General features: G+C 48.7%; 1 protein-coding gene across 1 annotated transcript in view; it reads right to left on the bottom strand.

Moving 5' to 3' along the window:
- The window catches only part of LOC120026184 (unconventional myosin-XVIIIb-like), a 47,991-nt gene that overhangs the window by 22,021 nt on the left and 10,730 nt on the right, over positions 1-15,240 (bottom strand). The window contains exons 13-23 of the mRNA XM_038971009.1: positions 12,779-12,869; positions 12,396-12,588; positions 12,228-12,308; positions 11,817-11,937; positions 10,466-10,613; positions 9,088-9,271; positions 8,695-8,851; positions 8,348-8,523; positions 7,917-8,045; positions 244-387; positions 1-60 (exon numbers count right to left, since the gene is read on the bottom strand). The exon at positions 1-60 is cut by the window's left edge and continues 30 nt beyond it. Coding sequence (XP_038826937.1) covers positions 1-60; positions 244-387; positions 7,917-8,045; positions 8,348-8,523; positions 8,695-8,851; positions 9,088-9,271; positions 10,466-10,613; positions 11,817-11,937; positions 12,228-12,308; positions 12,396-12,588; positions 12,779-12,869 — 1,484 coding nt within the window. The remainder of the gene's footprint in view (positions 61-243; positions 388-7,916; positions 8,046-8,347; positions 8,524-8,694; positions 8,852-9,087; positions 9,272-10,465; positions 10,614-11,816; positions 11,938-12,227; positions 12,309-12,395; positions 12,589-12,778; positions 12,870-15,240) is intronic.

The raw sequence follows: 15,240 nt of genomic DNA, 5'->3' as shown, positions 1-15,240 counted from the left end.
CAGCTCGTTCCTCTCTCTCTCTGACTTCTCCAGCCGTCGTCTCAGAGCCGTGATCTCATCCTGGGAAATCATCAGAGTATTTTATTAAACAACACCAAATCTCCAGTGATAAAGCTTAGCTCTTATAACTCTTTGGCTTTGAGTCGATTCAAAAGGCTTTGGATCAAGTGGTTACTGTTTGGCTCTGAATCAACATACTTTCTTTGCTCTGTATCACTGAGTAGTCTCTGAATCGATTCCTACCTCCTTGGCTCTAAGTCTCTGGTCATCCATGTTAACATCCAGTAGGGGGCGTACTCTACACAGCAGTTTCCACCAGCTCCACTTGGCCACGCCTCTCAGAGTACGGATGTTACTCTGGACACACCTCACTGCCATCTGCTGCACCTGTATGTGGACACACAGAGATACAGACAAGTGTTATCGTCAGTACAGAGACAAAGTGGAGTCGCAATACAATCATGTGACATATGTGGCAGGGTCTACAGACAATCATGGACTACAAAAGGAAAACAAGCCACGTCACAGACACCGACGTCTTGCTCCTGGACAAGCTAAACACCTTTCTTCGCCCACTTTGAGAATAACGTGAGTAAGACATTTAAACGTGTTAACCCTCGTAAGGCTGCCGGTCCAGACGGAATCCCTAGCCGCGTCCTCAGAGCATGCGCAGACCAGCTGGCTGGAGTGTTTACAGACATATTCAATCTCTCCCTATCCCAGTCTGCTGTCCCCACTTGCTTCAAGATATCCATCATTGTTCCTGTACCCAAGAAAGCGAAGGTAACTGAACTAAATGACTATCGCCCCGTAGCACTCACTTCTGTCATCATCAAATCAAATCAAACTTTATTAGTCACATGCGCAGAATACAACAAGTGTAGACTTTACTGTGAAATGCTTACTTACAAGCCTTTAACCAACTGTGCATTTAAAGAAGAGGAAAATATTTACCAAGTAGGCTAAAATAAAAAGTAATAATACAAAGTAACACAATAAGAATAACAATAGCGAGGCTATATACACGGGACACCGGTACCGAGTCAGTGTGCAAGGGTACAGGCTAATTGAGGTAAGCTGTACATGTACAGTGGGGCAAAAAAGTATTTAGTCAACCACCAATTGTGCAAGTTCTCCCACTTAAAAAGATGAGAGAGGCCTGTAATTTTCATCATAGGTACACTTCAACTATGACAGACAAAATGAGAAAAAAAAATCCAGACAATCACATTGTAGGATTTTTTATGAATTTATTTGCAAATTATGGTGGAAAATAAGTATTTGGTCAATAACAAAAGTTTATCTCAATACTTTGTTATATACCCTTTGTTGGCAATGACAGAGGTCAAACGTTTTCTGTAAGTCTTCACAAGGTTTTCACACACTGTTGCTGGTATTTTGGCCCATTCCTCCATGCAGATCTCCTCTAGAGCAGTGATGTTTTGGGGCTGTTGCTGGGCAACACGGACTTTCAACTCCCTCCAAAGATTTTCTATGGGGTTGAGATCTGGAGACTGGCTAGGCCACTCCAGGACCTTGAAATGCTTCTTACAAAGCCACTCCTTCGTTGCCCGGGCGGTGTGTTTGGGATCATTGTCATGCTGAAAGACCCAGCCACGTTTCATCTTCAATGCCCTTGCTGATGGAAGGAGGTTTTCACTCAAAATCTCACGATACATGGCCCCATTCATTCTTTCCTTTACACGGATCAGTCGTCCTGGTCCCTTTGCAGAAAAACAGCCCCAAAGCATGATGTTTCCACCCCCATGCTTCACAGTAGGTATGGTGTTCTTTGGATGCAACTCAGCATTCTTTGTCCTCCAAACACGACGAGTTGAGTTTTTACCAAAAAGTTATATTTTGGTTTCATCTGACCATATGACATTCTCCTAATCTTCTTCTGGATCATCCAAATGCTCTCTAGCAAACTTCAGACGGGCCTGGACATGTACTGGCTTAAGCAGGGGGACACGTCTGGCACTGCAGGATTTGAGTCCCTGGCGGCGTAGTGTGTTACTGATGGTAGGCTTTGTTACTTTGGTCCCAGCTCTCTGCAGGTCATTCACTAGGTCCCCCCGTGTGGTTCTGGGATTTTTGCTCACCGTTCTTGTGATCATTTTGACCCCACAGGGTGAGATCTTGCGTGGAGCCCCAGATCGAGGGAGATTATCAGTGGTCTTGTATGTCTTCCATTTCCTAATAATTGCTCCCACAGTTGATTTCTTCAAACCAAGCTGCTTACCTATTGCAGATTCAGTCTTCCCAGCCTGGTGCAGGTCTACAATTTTGTTTCTGGTGTCCTTTGACAGCTCTTTGGTCTTGGTCATAGTGGAGTTTGGAGTGTGACTGTTTGAGGTTGTGGACAGGTGTCTTTTATACTGATAACAAGTTCAAACAGGTGCCATTAATACAGGTAACGAGTGGAGGACAGAGGAGCCTCTTAAAGAAGAAGTTACAGGTCTGTGAGAGCCAGAAATCTTGCATGTTTGTAGGTGACCAAATACTTATTTTCCACCATAATTTGCAAATAAATTCATTAAAAATCCTACAATGTGATTTTCTGGATTTTTCTTTCTCATTTTGTCTGTCATAGTTGAAGTGTACCTATGATGAAAATTACAGGCCTCTCTCATCTTTTTAAGTGGGAGAACTTGCACAATTGGTGGCTGACTAAATACTTTTTTGCCCCACTGTAGGTGGGGGGCGAAGTGACTATGTATAGATAACAAACAAACAGCGAGTAGCAGCAGGTCAATGTAAATTGTACGATGGTGAATTTATGAATTGTTCACTAGTCTTATGGTTTGGGGGTAGAAGCTGTTGAGTCCTAGACTTAGCGCTCCAGTACCGCTTGCTGTGCAGTAGCAGAGAAACAGTCGATAAATTGGGTGACTGGAGTCTCTGACAATTTTATGGGCTTCCCTCTGACACCTCCTATTATATAGGTCCTGAATGGCAGGAAGCTTGTTACCAGTGATGTACTAGGCCGTTCACACTACCCTCTGTAGCGCCTTACGGTCAGATCCCGAGCAGTTTCCATACCAGGCGGTGATGCAACAGGTCAGGATGCTCTCGATGGTACAGCTGTTGAACCTTTTGAGGATTTGGGGACCCATGCCAAATCTTTTCACTCTCCTGAGGGGGGAAAGGCATTGTTGTGCCCTCTTCACAACTGTCTTGGTATGTTTGGAACATAATAGTTCGTTGGTGATGTGGACACCAAGGAACTTGAAACTCTCGACCCGCTCCACTACAGCCCCGTCGATGTTAATGGGGACCTGTTCGGCCCACCTTTTCCTGTAGTCCACGATCAGCTCCTTTGTCTTGTTCACATTGAGGGAGAGGTTGTTGTCCTGGCACCACACTGCCAGTTCTCTGATCTCCTCCCTATAGCCATCTCACCGTTGTCGGGGATCAGACCTACCACTGTTGTGTCGTCAGCAAGCTTAATGATGGTGTTGGAGTCGTGCCTGGACATGCAGTCGTGGGTGAACAGGGAATACAGGAGGGGACTAAGTACACACCCCTGAGGGGCCCCAGTGTTAAGGATCAGAGTGCCAGACGTGTAATTGCCTACCCTTATCCCCTGGGGTCAGACCGTCAGGAAGTCCAGGATCCTGTTGCAGAGGGAGGTGTTTAGTCCCAGAGTCCTTAGCTTAGTGATGAGCTTTGTGGGCACTATAGTGTTGAACGCTGAGCTGTAGTCAACGAACAGCATTCTCACATAGGTGTTGCTTTTGTCCAGGTGAGAAAGGGCAGTGTGGAGTGTGATTGAGATTGCGTCGACTGTGGATCTGTTGGGGCGGTATGCAAATTGGAGTGGGTCTAGGGTGTCCGGGAGGATGCTGTTGATGTGAGCCATGACCAGCCTTTCAAAGCACTTCATGGCTACCGACGTGAGTGCCACAGGGCGGTAATCATTTAGGCAGGTTGTCACGCCCTGACCTTAGTTCCTTTTTATGTCTCTATTTTGGTTTGGTCAGGGTGTGAGTTGGGGTGGGTATTCTATGTTCTATTATTTGTATTTCTATGTTTTGGCCGGGTAGGGTTCTCAATCAGGGACAGCTGTCTATCGTTGTCTCTGATTGAGAACCATACTTAGGTAGCCCTTTTTCCCACCTGTCTTGGTGGGAAGTTGACTTTGTTAGGGGCACTTTAGCCCGTGTAAGCTTCACGGTCGTTTCTTCATTTCTTGTTTTGTTGGCGTCATTTTATAAATAAAGAAAATGTACGCTCACCACGCTGCACCTTGGTCCTCCTCCTTCAACAGCCGTGACAGAACTTCCCACCACCAACTGACCAAGCAGCGTGGTAAGGAGGAGCACCGTGTTCAGGATTCATGGACTTGAGAGGAAATCCTGGACGGTAAGGGACCCTGGAGGCAGGCTGGGGAGTATCGCCGTCCACGGGAGGAACTGGAGGCAGCAAAAGCAAAGCGGCAGCGTTACGAAGGGACACGGCTAGCAAGGAAGCCCGAGAGGCAGCCCCCAACATTATTTTGGGGGGGGGGGGGGCGCACACGGGGAGTGTGGCTGAGTCAGGTTGGAGACCTGAGCCAACTCCCCGTGCTTACCGTGGTGAGCGTCGTACTGGTCAGGCACCAGCTCCCCGAATCGGCCGGGCTAGAGTGGGCATCCAGCCAGTTCGGAGGGTGCCGGCTTAGCACATCTGGCCGCCAGTACGTCTCTACGGCCCAGGATATCCTGCGCCGGCTCTGCGCACTGTGTCTCCGGTACGTCTGCACAGCCCAGTGCGTCCTGTGCCAGCGCCCCGCATGTGCAGGGCGAAGATAACCATTCAGCTAGGATGGGTTGTGCAGGCTCCAAGCTCGAGACCTCCAGTGCGCCTCCACGGCCCAGTGTATCCGGTGCCTCTGCCAAGGACAGGGCCTCCTGTATGTCTCTCCAGCCTGGTGAGTCCTGTGCCTGCGCCCAGAACTACTCCTCCTGTATGTCTCCCCAGCCTGGTGAGCCCTGTGGCAGCTCCACGTACCAGACGGCCCATACGTCCTCTCACTCCAGTGATGATCCATGGCACGAAGCCTCCAGTGATGATCCATGGCAAGAAGCCTCCAGTGATGATCCATGGAAAGAAGCCTCCAGTGATGATCCATGGCACGAAGCCTCCAGTGATGATACATGGCAAGAAGCCTCCAGTGATGAGTCATGGCACGAAGCCTCCAACGAAGGTCTCCAGTCCGCAGCCTCCAGCGACGGCCTCCAGTCCGGAGCCTCCAGCGACGTTCTCCAGTCCGGAGCCTCCAGCGACGGCCTCCAGTCCGGAGCCTCCAGCGACGGCCTCCAGTCCTGAGCCTCCAGCGACGGCCTCCATTCCGGAGCCTCCAGCGACGGCCTCCAGTCCGGAGCCTCCAGCGATGGCCTCCAGTCGTTCTCCAGTCCGGAGCCTCCAGCGACGTTCTCCAGTCCGGAGCCTCCAGCGACGTTCTCCAGTCCGGAGCCTCCAGCGACGTTCTCCAGTCCGGAGCCTCCAGCGACGGTCTCCAATCCGGAGCCTTCAGCGAGGGTGCCCAGTCCGGGGCCCGCAACGAGGGTGCCCAGTCCGGGGCCCGCAACGAGGGTCCCCAGTCCAGGGTCGGCGACGAGGGTCCCCGCACCAGAGGTGCCACCAAAGTGGGGTGAGCCAGTGGTGGAGCGGGGTCTGCATCCCGCACCTGAGCCGCCACCGCGGATAGATGCCCACCCAGACCCTCCCTATAGGTTTAGGTTTTGCGGCCGGAGTCCGCACCTTTGGGGGGGGGGGGGGTACTGTCACGCCCTGACCTTAGAGTTCCTTTTCATGTCTCTATTTTGGTTTGGTCAGGGTGTGAGTTGGGGTGGGTATTCTGTGTTCTATTATTTGTATTTCTATGTTTTGGCCGGGTAGGGTTCTCAATCAGGGACAGCTGTCTATCGTTGCCTCTGATTGAGAACCATACTTAGGTAGCCCTTTTTCCCACCTGTCTTGGTGAGAAGTTGACTTTGTTAGGGGCACTATAGCCCGTGTACGCTTCACGGTCGTTTCTTCATTTCTTGTTTTGTTGGCGTCCTTTTATAAATAAAGAAAATGTACGCTCACCACGCTGCACCTTGGTCTTCCTTCAACGACGGCCGTGACACAGGTTACCTTCGCTTCCCTGGGCACAGGGACTATGGTGGGCTGCTTGAAGCATGTAGGTATTACAGACTTGATCAGGGAGAGGTTGAAAGTGTCAGTGAAGACACTGGACATTTGGTCCGTGCATGCTTTGAGTACACATCCTGGTAATCCGTCTGGCCCAGCGGCTTTGTGAATGTTGACCTGATTAAAGATTTTGTTCACATCGGCTACTGAGAGCGTTATCACACAGTCATCCAGCTGGTGCTCTCGTGCATGCTTCAGTGTTGCTTGCCTCAAAGTGAGCATAAAAGGCATTTAGCTTGTCTGGTAGGCTCGTGTCACTGGGCAGCTCGCGTCTGGGTTTCCCTTTGTAGTCCGTAATAGTTTTCAAGCCCTGCCACATCCAACGAGCGTCAGAGCCGGTGTAGTAGGATTCAATCTTAATCCTGTATTGACGCTTTGCTTGTTTGATGGTTCATCTGAGGGCATAGTGGGATTTCTTATAAGCGTCCATGAAGTGCTTTGAGACACTAGTCAAGGATCATATTACCTCTACATTACCTGTCATTCTAGACCCACTTCAATTTGCATACTGCCCCAATAGATTCACAGACAATGCAATCGCCATCGCACTGCCCTATTCTGTCTGGATAAGAGGAATACCTATGTAAGAATGCTGCTCATTGACTATAGCTCAGCCTTCAACACCATCGTACCCTCCAAGCTCATCATTAAGCTCGGGGCCCTGGGTCTGAACACCGCCCTGTGCAACTGGGTCCTGGACTTCCTGACGGGCCGCCCCATGGTGGTGAAGGTAGGAAACAACACTCCCACTTCGCTGATCCTCAACACAGGGGCCCCACAAGGGAGCGTGCTCAGCACCCTCCTGCACTCCCTGTTCACCCATGACTCCATGGCCACGCACATCTCCAGCTCAATCATCAAGTTTGCAGAGGACACAACAGTTGTAGGCCTGATTACCAACAATGACGAGACAGCCTACAGGGAGGAGGTGAGGGCCCTGGCGGAGTGGTGCCAGGAAAACAACCTCTCCCTCAACAAAACAAAGGAGCTGATCATGGACTTCAGGGAACAGCAGAGGGAGCACGCCCATATCCACATCGACGGGACCGCAGTGGAGTAGCTAAAAAGCTTAAAGTTCCTCGGCGTACACATCACCGACAAACTGAAATGGTCCACTCACACAGACAGTGTGGGGAAGAAGGCGCAACAGCGTCTCTTCAACCTCAGGAGGCTGAAGAAATTTGGCTTGGCCCTCACACACTTTTAGATGCACAATTGAGAGCTGCACGTCAACTGCACTGCTCACAACCACAGGGCTCTCCAGAGGGTGGTGCGGTCTGCCCAACTCATCACCGGAGGCACACTGCCTGCCCTCCAGGACACCTACAGCACCCGATGTGACAGGAAGGCCAAAAAGATCATCAAGGACATCAACCACCCGAGCCACTGCCTGTTCACCCCGTTACCATCCAGAAGGTGAGGTCAGTACAGATGCATCAATGCTGAGACCGAGACACTGAAAAACAGCTTCTATCTCAAGGCCATCAGACTGCTAAATAGCCATCACTAGCCGGCTTCCACCCAGTTACTCATCCCTGCACCTTAGAGGCTGCTTCCCTACAGTATATACATAGACATGGAATCACGCATGCACGCACGCACACACGCACACACGCACGCACGCACGCACGCACGCACACGCACATGTTACAGCTGCACCTATCTAACCTAGCACAGTACACCTGACAGACATGTTGCACCTAGGCTAATGATTCTGGGTCATGGGTCAAACTCGCCTTCATTTTGCGGTGTTGTTGTCTAGCCAGGTGTCCCATACAGGCAGCCTGTAGGTGAACCAGCCAGACACTGACCAGCTTGTCTCTCTGCTGGTCCAGGTACTTTAACACACCTCGCTTCATAAACACCTGGGGGTACAGGATGGGTAGAAAGAAGAGGAGACAGAAAGAGAGTGGAGAGAGAGAGAAGGGAAGAGAGAGAGAGAAGGGGGAGGTAGGGATGGAGAGAAACAGAGAGGGAGTGAGAGAGAAACAGAGAGGGAGTGAGAGAGAAAGCGAGAGAGAGAGGGAGTGAGTGAGAGTGAGAGACAGAAAGAGGGAGAGACAGAGAGAAAGTTACTACAATCAATGTAACTAATCTACAGAGACAGGGTGTGTCAGAGACTAACATTAAGGAGCTCAGTACTCCTAGTCAGAAGCCTCTCTCTCACCCTGCCGGCTCCCAGTACGATACTCTTCTTGTTCAGATCCAGTTCTACCAGCAGCTCCTCCACTGCCTTCCTCTCGTCTGGGGTGATGAAGAAGGAACCATAGCGTTTCATGACCGGAGGAGACAGAGCCTGGAAACGACACCTGAAGTCACTCAGAGTCATATGTTCCGGATAACCTGAGAGAGAGATGGAATAGGGTGGGTCAGCCATAGCTATACAGGTGAGCACTATGCTGCCACCAAAATATTCCCAAATTATCAACTATATAACCTGTGCAGAATGGCTAACGCTCTGCTAAACTACACTGTGCACATCTATCTGAGGGCTAATTGTAGACTAACACTAACCTGTGCGGTAGAGCTGCAGGGCGGGGAGGATGTGTGTAGAGTGTAGCTGGATCCTGAGAGCAGGGACGTCGAATCCTCCACCACCGCTGTCTGTCTTAGCACCCACACACTGCAGGAACACTGGCCTGGCTCGACGAATCAGATTCAATAGAGCATCCTGGAACGGGGGGTGGCGTGTATTAGGGTAGTTATGGCCTGTAGTTTCACTGATATAAAGTGGGAGTGTGTATTAGGGTAGTTATGGCCTGTAGTTTCACTGATATAAAGTGGGAGTGTGTATTAGGGTACTTACGGCCTGTAGTTTGACTGATTATAAAGTGGGAGTGTGTATTAGGGTACTTACGGCCTGTAGTTTGACTGATATAAAGTGGGAGTGTGTATTAGGGTACTTACGGCCTGTAGTTTGACTGATATACAGTGGGAGTGTCGGCGTATGGCGGCCATTCCTCCGCTGAAGGTCTTTCTGACGATGCCACTCCTCTGTAGCGAGCGCTGGCTGCCCCCCTCCACCCCTCCCAAACCACGACACAGAGGGGGCACAGAGGCACGGGGGCCGAATAACGCCTTCACTACCCCACTGGAAATGGAGAGAGAGAAAAAGAGGTAGAGGGGTAAAGAGAGGGAGAAAGAGAGGGAGAGAGACAAAGAGTGAGAGAGAAAAAGAGAGGGAGCGAGAGAAAGAGAGTGAGAGGGGGAAAGAGAGGGAGAGAGAGAAAGAGAGGGAGAGGGGGAAAGAGAGGGAGAGAGAGAAACAGAGGGAGAGAGAGAAACAGAGGGAGAGGGGAAAAGAGAGGGAGAGAGAGAAAGAGAGGGAGAGAGAGAAAGAGAGGCAGAGAGAGAAAGAGAGAGACGGGGAAGGAAAGGGAGAGAGAGAAAGAGGGAGAGGGAGAGAGAGACAAAGAGAGAGAGAGAGAAAAAGAGAGAAAAAGAGGGAGAGAAAAAGAGGGAGAGAGAGAAAGAGAGGGAGAGAGAGAAAGAGAGGGAGAGAGAGAAAGAGAGGGAGAGAGAGAAAGAGAGAGAGGGGGAAAGAAAGGGAGTGAGAGAAAGAAAGGGATTGAGAGAAAGAGAGGGAGAGAGAGAAAGAGAGGGAGAGGGGGAGAGAGAAAGAGAGAGAGGGAGAGAGAGAAAGAGAGGGAGAGAGAGAGGGGGAAGGAAAGGGAGAGAGAGAAAGAGAGGGAGAGAGGTAGAGGGGTAAAGAGAGGGAGAAAGAGAGGGAGAGATAGAAAGAGGGAGAGAGAGAAAGAGAGGGAGAGGGGGAAAGAGAGGGAGAGAGAAAGAGAGGGAGAGAGAGAAAGAGAGAGAGGGGGAAGGAAAGGGAAAAAGAGAAAGAGAGAAAGAGAGGGAGAGAGAGACAAAGAGGGAGAGAGAGAAAGAGGGAGAGAGAGAAAGAGAGGGAGAGAAAGAGAGAGAGGGGGAAAGAAAGGGAGAGAGGGAGAGAGAGGGAGAGGGGTAAAGAGAGGGAGAAAGAGAGGGAGAGAGAGAAAGAGAGGGAGAGAGAGAAAGAGAGGGATAGGGGGAAAGAGAGGGAGAGAGAGAAAGAGAGGGAGCGAGAAAAAGAGAGGGAAAGAGAGAAAGAGCGAGAGAGAGAAGGAAAGGCTGAAGCCAACATTTAATTCATTCCAAAAAAAAATATTGGATATAATTTCAATAAACACACATATACATATTTTACACATCTTATAGATCTGAAATAGTTAAATGGATAAAAGCAATATGGTAACATGGTTAGTAATTAGGGCGAAGGGTGGATCTGAGATTCGGCAACACTTACACAGAGGAATTCTGCAACAGTGAGATGGCGTTGAGAGCAGAAGGGTTGTTCTGGACCAGGCTGAACCATCCCGTCAGGTCATATCTGACCGGGTCAGAACCCATCAGGTGGCTCACCTCACACTGTAGGGGCTGTTCACACTGACGCACTGAGGACAGACAAACCAGAGTTTAGAACTGAACTTCGATTCCACCATACAACAGAATCACATGTCCACTGCTGACACAATATCTTCTGTATCACTGAAACTGACAAAACACTGACATACACACTCTCACCCAAACTCTTACACACACTCACACAGCAACAAACCAACACAGACACCCCCACTTCTCTCTTCCTCCCGCCCACCCGCCCACCCTTTATTGGCATGTTTACATTGCCAAAGCAAGTGAAATAGATAATAATCAAAAGTGAAATAAACAATAAAAATGAACAGGAAACATTACACTCACATTTTAAATGTAATTATCTCTCTCTCCACTCTCCCCACTCTCTCCACTCTCTCCACCCTCCCCACCCTCCCGTCTCACCAGTAGAGCTGTAGTACTGGCAGACTCTCTCCACTCTCTCCACCCTCCCCACCCTCCCGTCTCACCAGTAGAGCTGTAGTACTGGCAGACTCTCTCCACTCTCTCCACCCTCCCCACCCTTCCGTCTCACCAGTGGAGCTGTAGTACTGGCAGACTCTCTCCACCCTCTCCACCCTCCCGTCTCACCAGTAGAGCTGTAGTACTGGCAGACTCTCTCCACCCTCTCCACCCTCCCCACCCTCCCGTCTCACCAGTAGAGCTGTAGTACTGGCAGACTCTCTCCACTCTCTCCACCCTCCCCACCCTCCCGTCTCACCAGTAGAGCTGTAGTACTGGCAGACTCTCTCCACTCTCTCCACCCTCCCCACCCTCCCGTCTCACCAGTAGAGCTGTAGTACTGGCAGACTCTCTCCACTCTCTCCACCCTCCCCACCCTCCCGTCTCACCAGTGGAGCTGTAGTACTGGCAGACTCTCTCCACCCTCTCCACCCTCCCGTCTCACCAGTACAGCTGTAGTACTGGCAGACTCTCTCCACTCTCTCCACCCTCCCGTCTCACCAGTAGAGCTGTAGTACTGGCAGACTCTCTCCACCCTCTCCACCCTCCCCACCCTCCCGTCTCACCAGTAGAGCTGTAGTACTGGCAGACTCTCTCCACTCTCTCCACCCTCCCCACCCTCCCGTCTCACCAGTAGAGCTGTAGTACTGGCAGACTCTCTCCACTCTCTCCACCCTCCCCACCCTCCCGTCTCACCAGTAGAGCTGTAGTACTGGCAGACTCTCTCCACCCTCTCCACCCTCCCCACCCTCCCGTCTCACCAGTGGAGCTGTAGTACTGGCAGACTCTCTCCAGGACAGTGTTTTCTGTCGATCCTGGAGTCACCATCTCCTCATCCAGAACCCACAGCAGTCCTCTGGGGTCTCCCTCCGCCCCTCGCACCTACCACAAACACACACCATGTTCATCTGGCGAGGCTAGTCTGTGCCCGGGACACTGTGCCCGGAACACTGTGCCCGGAACACTGTGCCCGGAATACTGTGTGGCACACTGGACGATTAGTGGAAGTTCTCAGAAAGGGTTTCAGAGCTGTAGTCTCTCTACTGTTGGTTATTGACGTGTGCTGTGTGTGTTAGGTACAGGCTAGCAGACAGTTGTGTGTGTTATAGGTACAGGCTAGCAGACAGTTGTGTGTGTGTTAGGTGCAGGTAGCAGACTGTTGTGTGTGTTACCTGTAGAGCAGGCTGGTCTATGGAGGACACCACCTCAGCAGGACTGGTCTCTGGAGCTTCAAAGTCTACTTGAACTCTGTCCTGGATCAACAGAACAGTACACACTCTTAGCAGTCATACAGGTGAACCAGTAACACATTACATGAGTGTGTGTGTGTGTTACTGTACCTGTGCGTATCTTTCCAGTGTGTGTGTGAAGGTGTGTGTGTAGTAGTACTCCAGCAGTCTCTCTTGTAGGTAGTTATGACAAAGTTCAGACCAGCCTGCAGCCCTCTCCTCTCCACTGTGTCTGGGGTTGCGGAGGCCTGGAGTGTCCACCACCATCACAGAGGCTAATGTCAGCTGCTGAGAGCTCAGAGCCCTGGGGGGAGACAGCAGGAAACACCCAGGTCTCACCTCACCACATATACTCAGGTATAGAGATACTACACTGCCTGAGGTGGCTCTACATCACAACTCCACAAACAGATGACTCTTGATACTCTGTACTCTACTAGTCTTGATCAGGGAAAAATAAAAGGTGTGTGTGATGACAGAACGTGTGTGTGTACCTGTTGATAAGTGACACTATAGCCGTGAAGAGTTCGTCGTACAGTCCAGAAGCCATGCCATCTACACACTGAGTAGCACTCATCCTGGGACCTAGACAGAGAGAGAGATAGAGAGAGAGGTGGGGCAGACACACAGGATGAGGCAGAGTGACCAGCCTGTTCTCATAGACTAGACGTAACATAGTAAATGTAAATCCGGGACACTCAAATAAGTATGATATGTTATGTTTGGTATGGTTACATAAGACAGATGGTTACTTAATTTACTTAATACCCATCCCGGATCCGGGAGCATCCTCATCAAAAAAGCTGACTAGCATAGCCTAGCCTAACGGGACAGGGATATCATATAATATAATTTTCATGAAATCACAAGTCCAATACAGCAAATGAAAGATAAACATCTTGTGAATCCAGCCATCATTTCCGATTTTTTTAATGTTTTACAGCGAAAACACAATATGTATTTATATTAGCTAACCACAATAGCCAAACACACAACGGCATATTTTCACCATGTTTCCACCGCATAGGTAGCTTTCACAAAACCCACAAATAGAGATAAAATTAATCACTAACCTTGAACAACTTCATCAGATGACAGTCTTATAACATCATGTTATACAGTACATTTATGTTTTGTTCGAAAATGTGCATATTTATAGCTACAAATCCTGGTTTTACATTTCAGCCACCATCACAAATAGCACCAAAGCAGCCAGAATAATTACAGAGAGCAACGTGAAATACATAAATACTCATCATAAAACATTTATGAAAAATACATGGTGTACAGCAAATGAAAGATAAACATCTTGTGAATCCAGCCAATATTTCCGATTTTTTAAGTGTTTTACAGCGAAAACACAATATATATTTCTATTAGCTCACTACAATAGCCAAACACACAATGCCATTTACTCCCCGCCAAAATAGCTTTCACAAAACCGACAAAATAGAGATAAAATGAATCACTAACCTTGAACAACTTCATCAGATGACAGTCTTATAACATCATGTTATACAATACATTTATGTTTTGTTCGAAAATGTGCATATTTAGAGCTGCAAATCGTGGTTATACATTGTGAATACGTAGCAACAATTCACCAAAATCTCCGGAGATATTTTGGACAGTCACCTAATCTAATCAAAGAACTCATCATAAACTTTACTAAAAAATACATGTTGTACAGCAAATGAAAGATACACTGGTTCTTAATGCAACCGCTGTGTTAGATTTTTAAAAATAACTTTACTACAACATACAAAATGCATTATTGTGAGACAGCGCTCACCTATTCTCCGCCGTGTTGGAGCCAACATATTACACAGAAATACGAAATAACATCATAAATTGTGTCTTACTTTTGCTGAGCTTCCATCAGAATGTTGTGCAAGGAGTCCTATTTCCAGAATAAATCGTTGTTTGGTTTTAGAATGTCCATTTCTTCTGTCGAATTAGCAACTTTGGCTAGCATTGTGGCGCGAACATGCACATCATCTCTTGGCGCAAAGAACGGAAAAGTCCAAAAGTCCCAATAAACGTTGAATAAACTGATCAAACTCGGTTGAAAAATCCTACTTTATGATGTTTTTCTCATATGTATCAAATAAAATCAGAGCCGGAGCAATTCGCCGTGTATACCGAACGCTTTTCAGAAGACAATGTCGAGGTCCCCCGCACGCCTTCGAAAACAAACAACATACCGGACCTGCCACTCCAAAAGCTCTTATTCGGCCTCAGATCAAGCTAGACACCCCATTCAACCTTCCACTGCCTGTTGACATCTAGTGGAAGGCGTATGAAGTGCATACATATCGATAAATAAAAGCCAGTTGAATAGGCAGGCCCTGAAACAGAGCCTCGTTTTCAGATTTTTAACTTCCTGTATGGAAGTTTGCTGCCAAAAGAGTTCTGTTTTACACACAGATATAATTCAAACAGTTTTAGAAACTTCAGAGTGTTTTCTATCCAATAATAATAATAATATGCATATTGTATGATCTAGAACAGAGTACGAGGCCGTTTAATTTGGGCACGATCCAAAGTGAAAACAGCGCCCCCCTATTCACAAGTTAAGGCAGAAATGAAAGTAGGGTAGTTGGTCGGGGTGGATGGGTGGGCGTATAACGCGAACATCTAGCTACCCAAAGGTTGAGAGTTCGAATCTCATTTAGTAGCCAGTTAGCAATTTTTCAACTACTTACTACTTTTTAACTACTTAGCATGTTAGCTAATCCTTCCCCTAACCTTAACCCTTTTAGCTAACCTTTCCCCTAACCCAAACCTTAATCCTTTATCCTAAATCCTAACCATAGCCCTAACCCCTAGCCTAGCTAACGTTAGCCAGCTAGCTAACGTTAGCCACCTAGCTAGAATTCATATTGTATGTTTTGCAAATTCGTAACATATAATACGAATTGTAATTCGTAACAGAGCATACAAAATGAATGATGGA

The sequence above is a fragment of the Salvelinus namaycush genome, chromosome 31 (assembly GCF_016432855.1).
Source record: "Salvelinus namaycush isolate Seneca chromosome 31, SaNama_1.0, whole genome shotgun sequence".
Taxonomy (NCBI): Eukaryota; Metazoa; Chordata; class Actinopteri; order Salmoniformes; family Salmonidae; genus Salvelinus; species Salvelinus namaycush.
The sequence above is the reverse complement of the archived record's forward strand: the minus strand, read 5'-3'. Positions and strand labels throughout refer to the sequence as shown.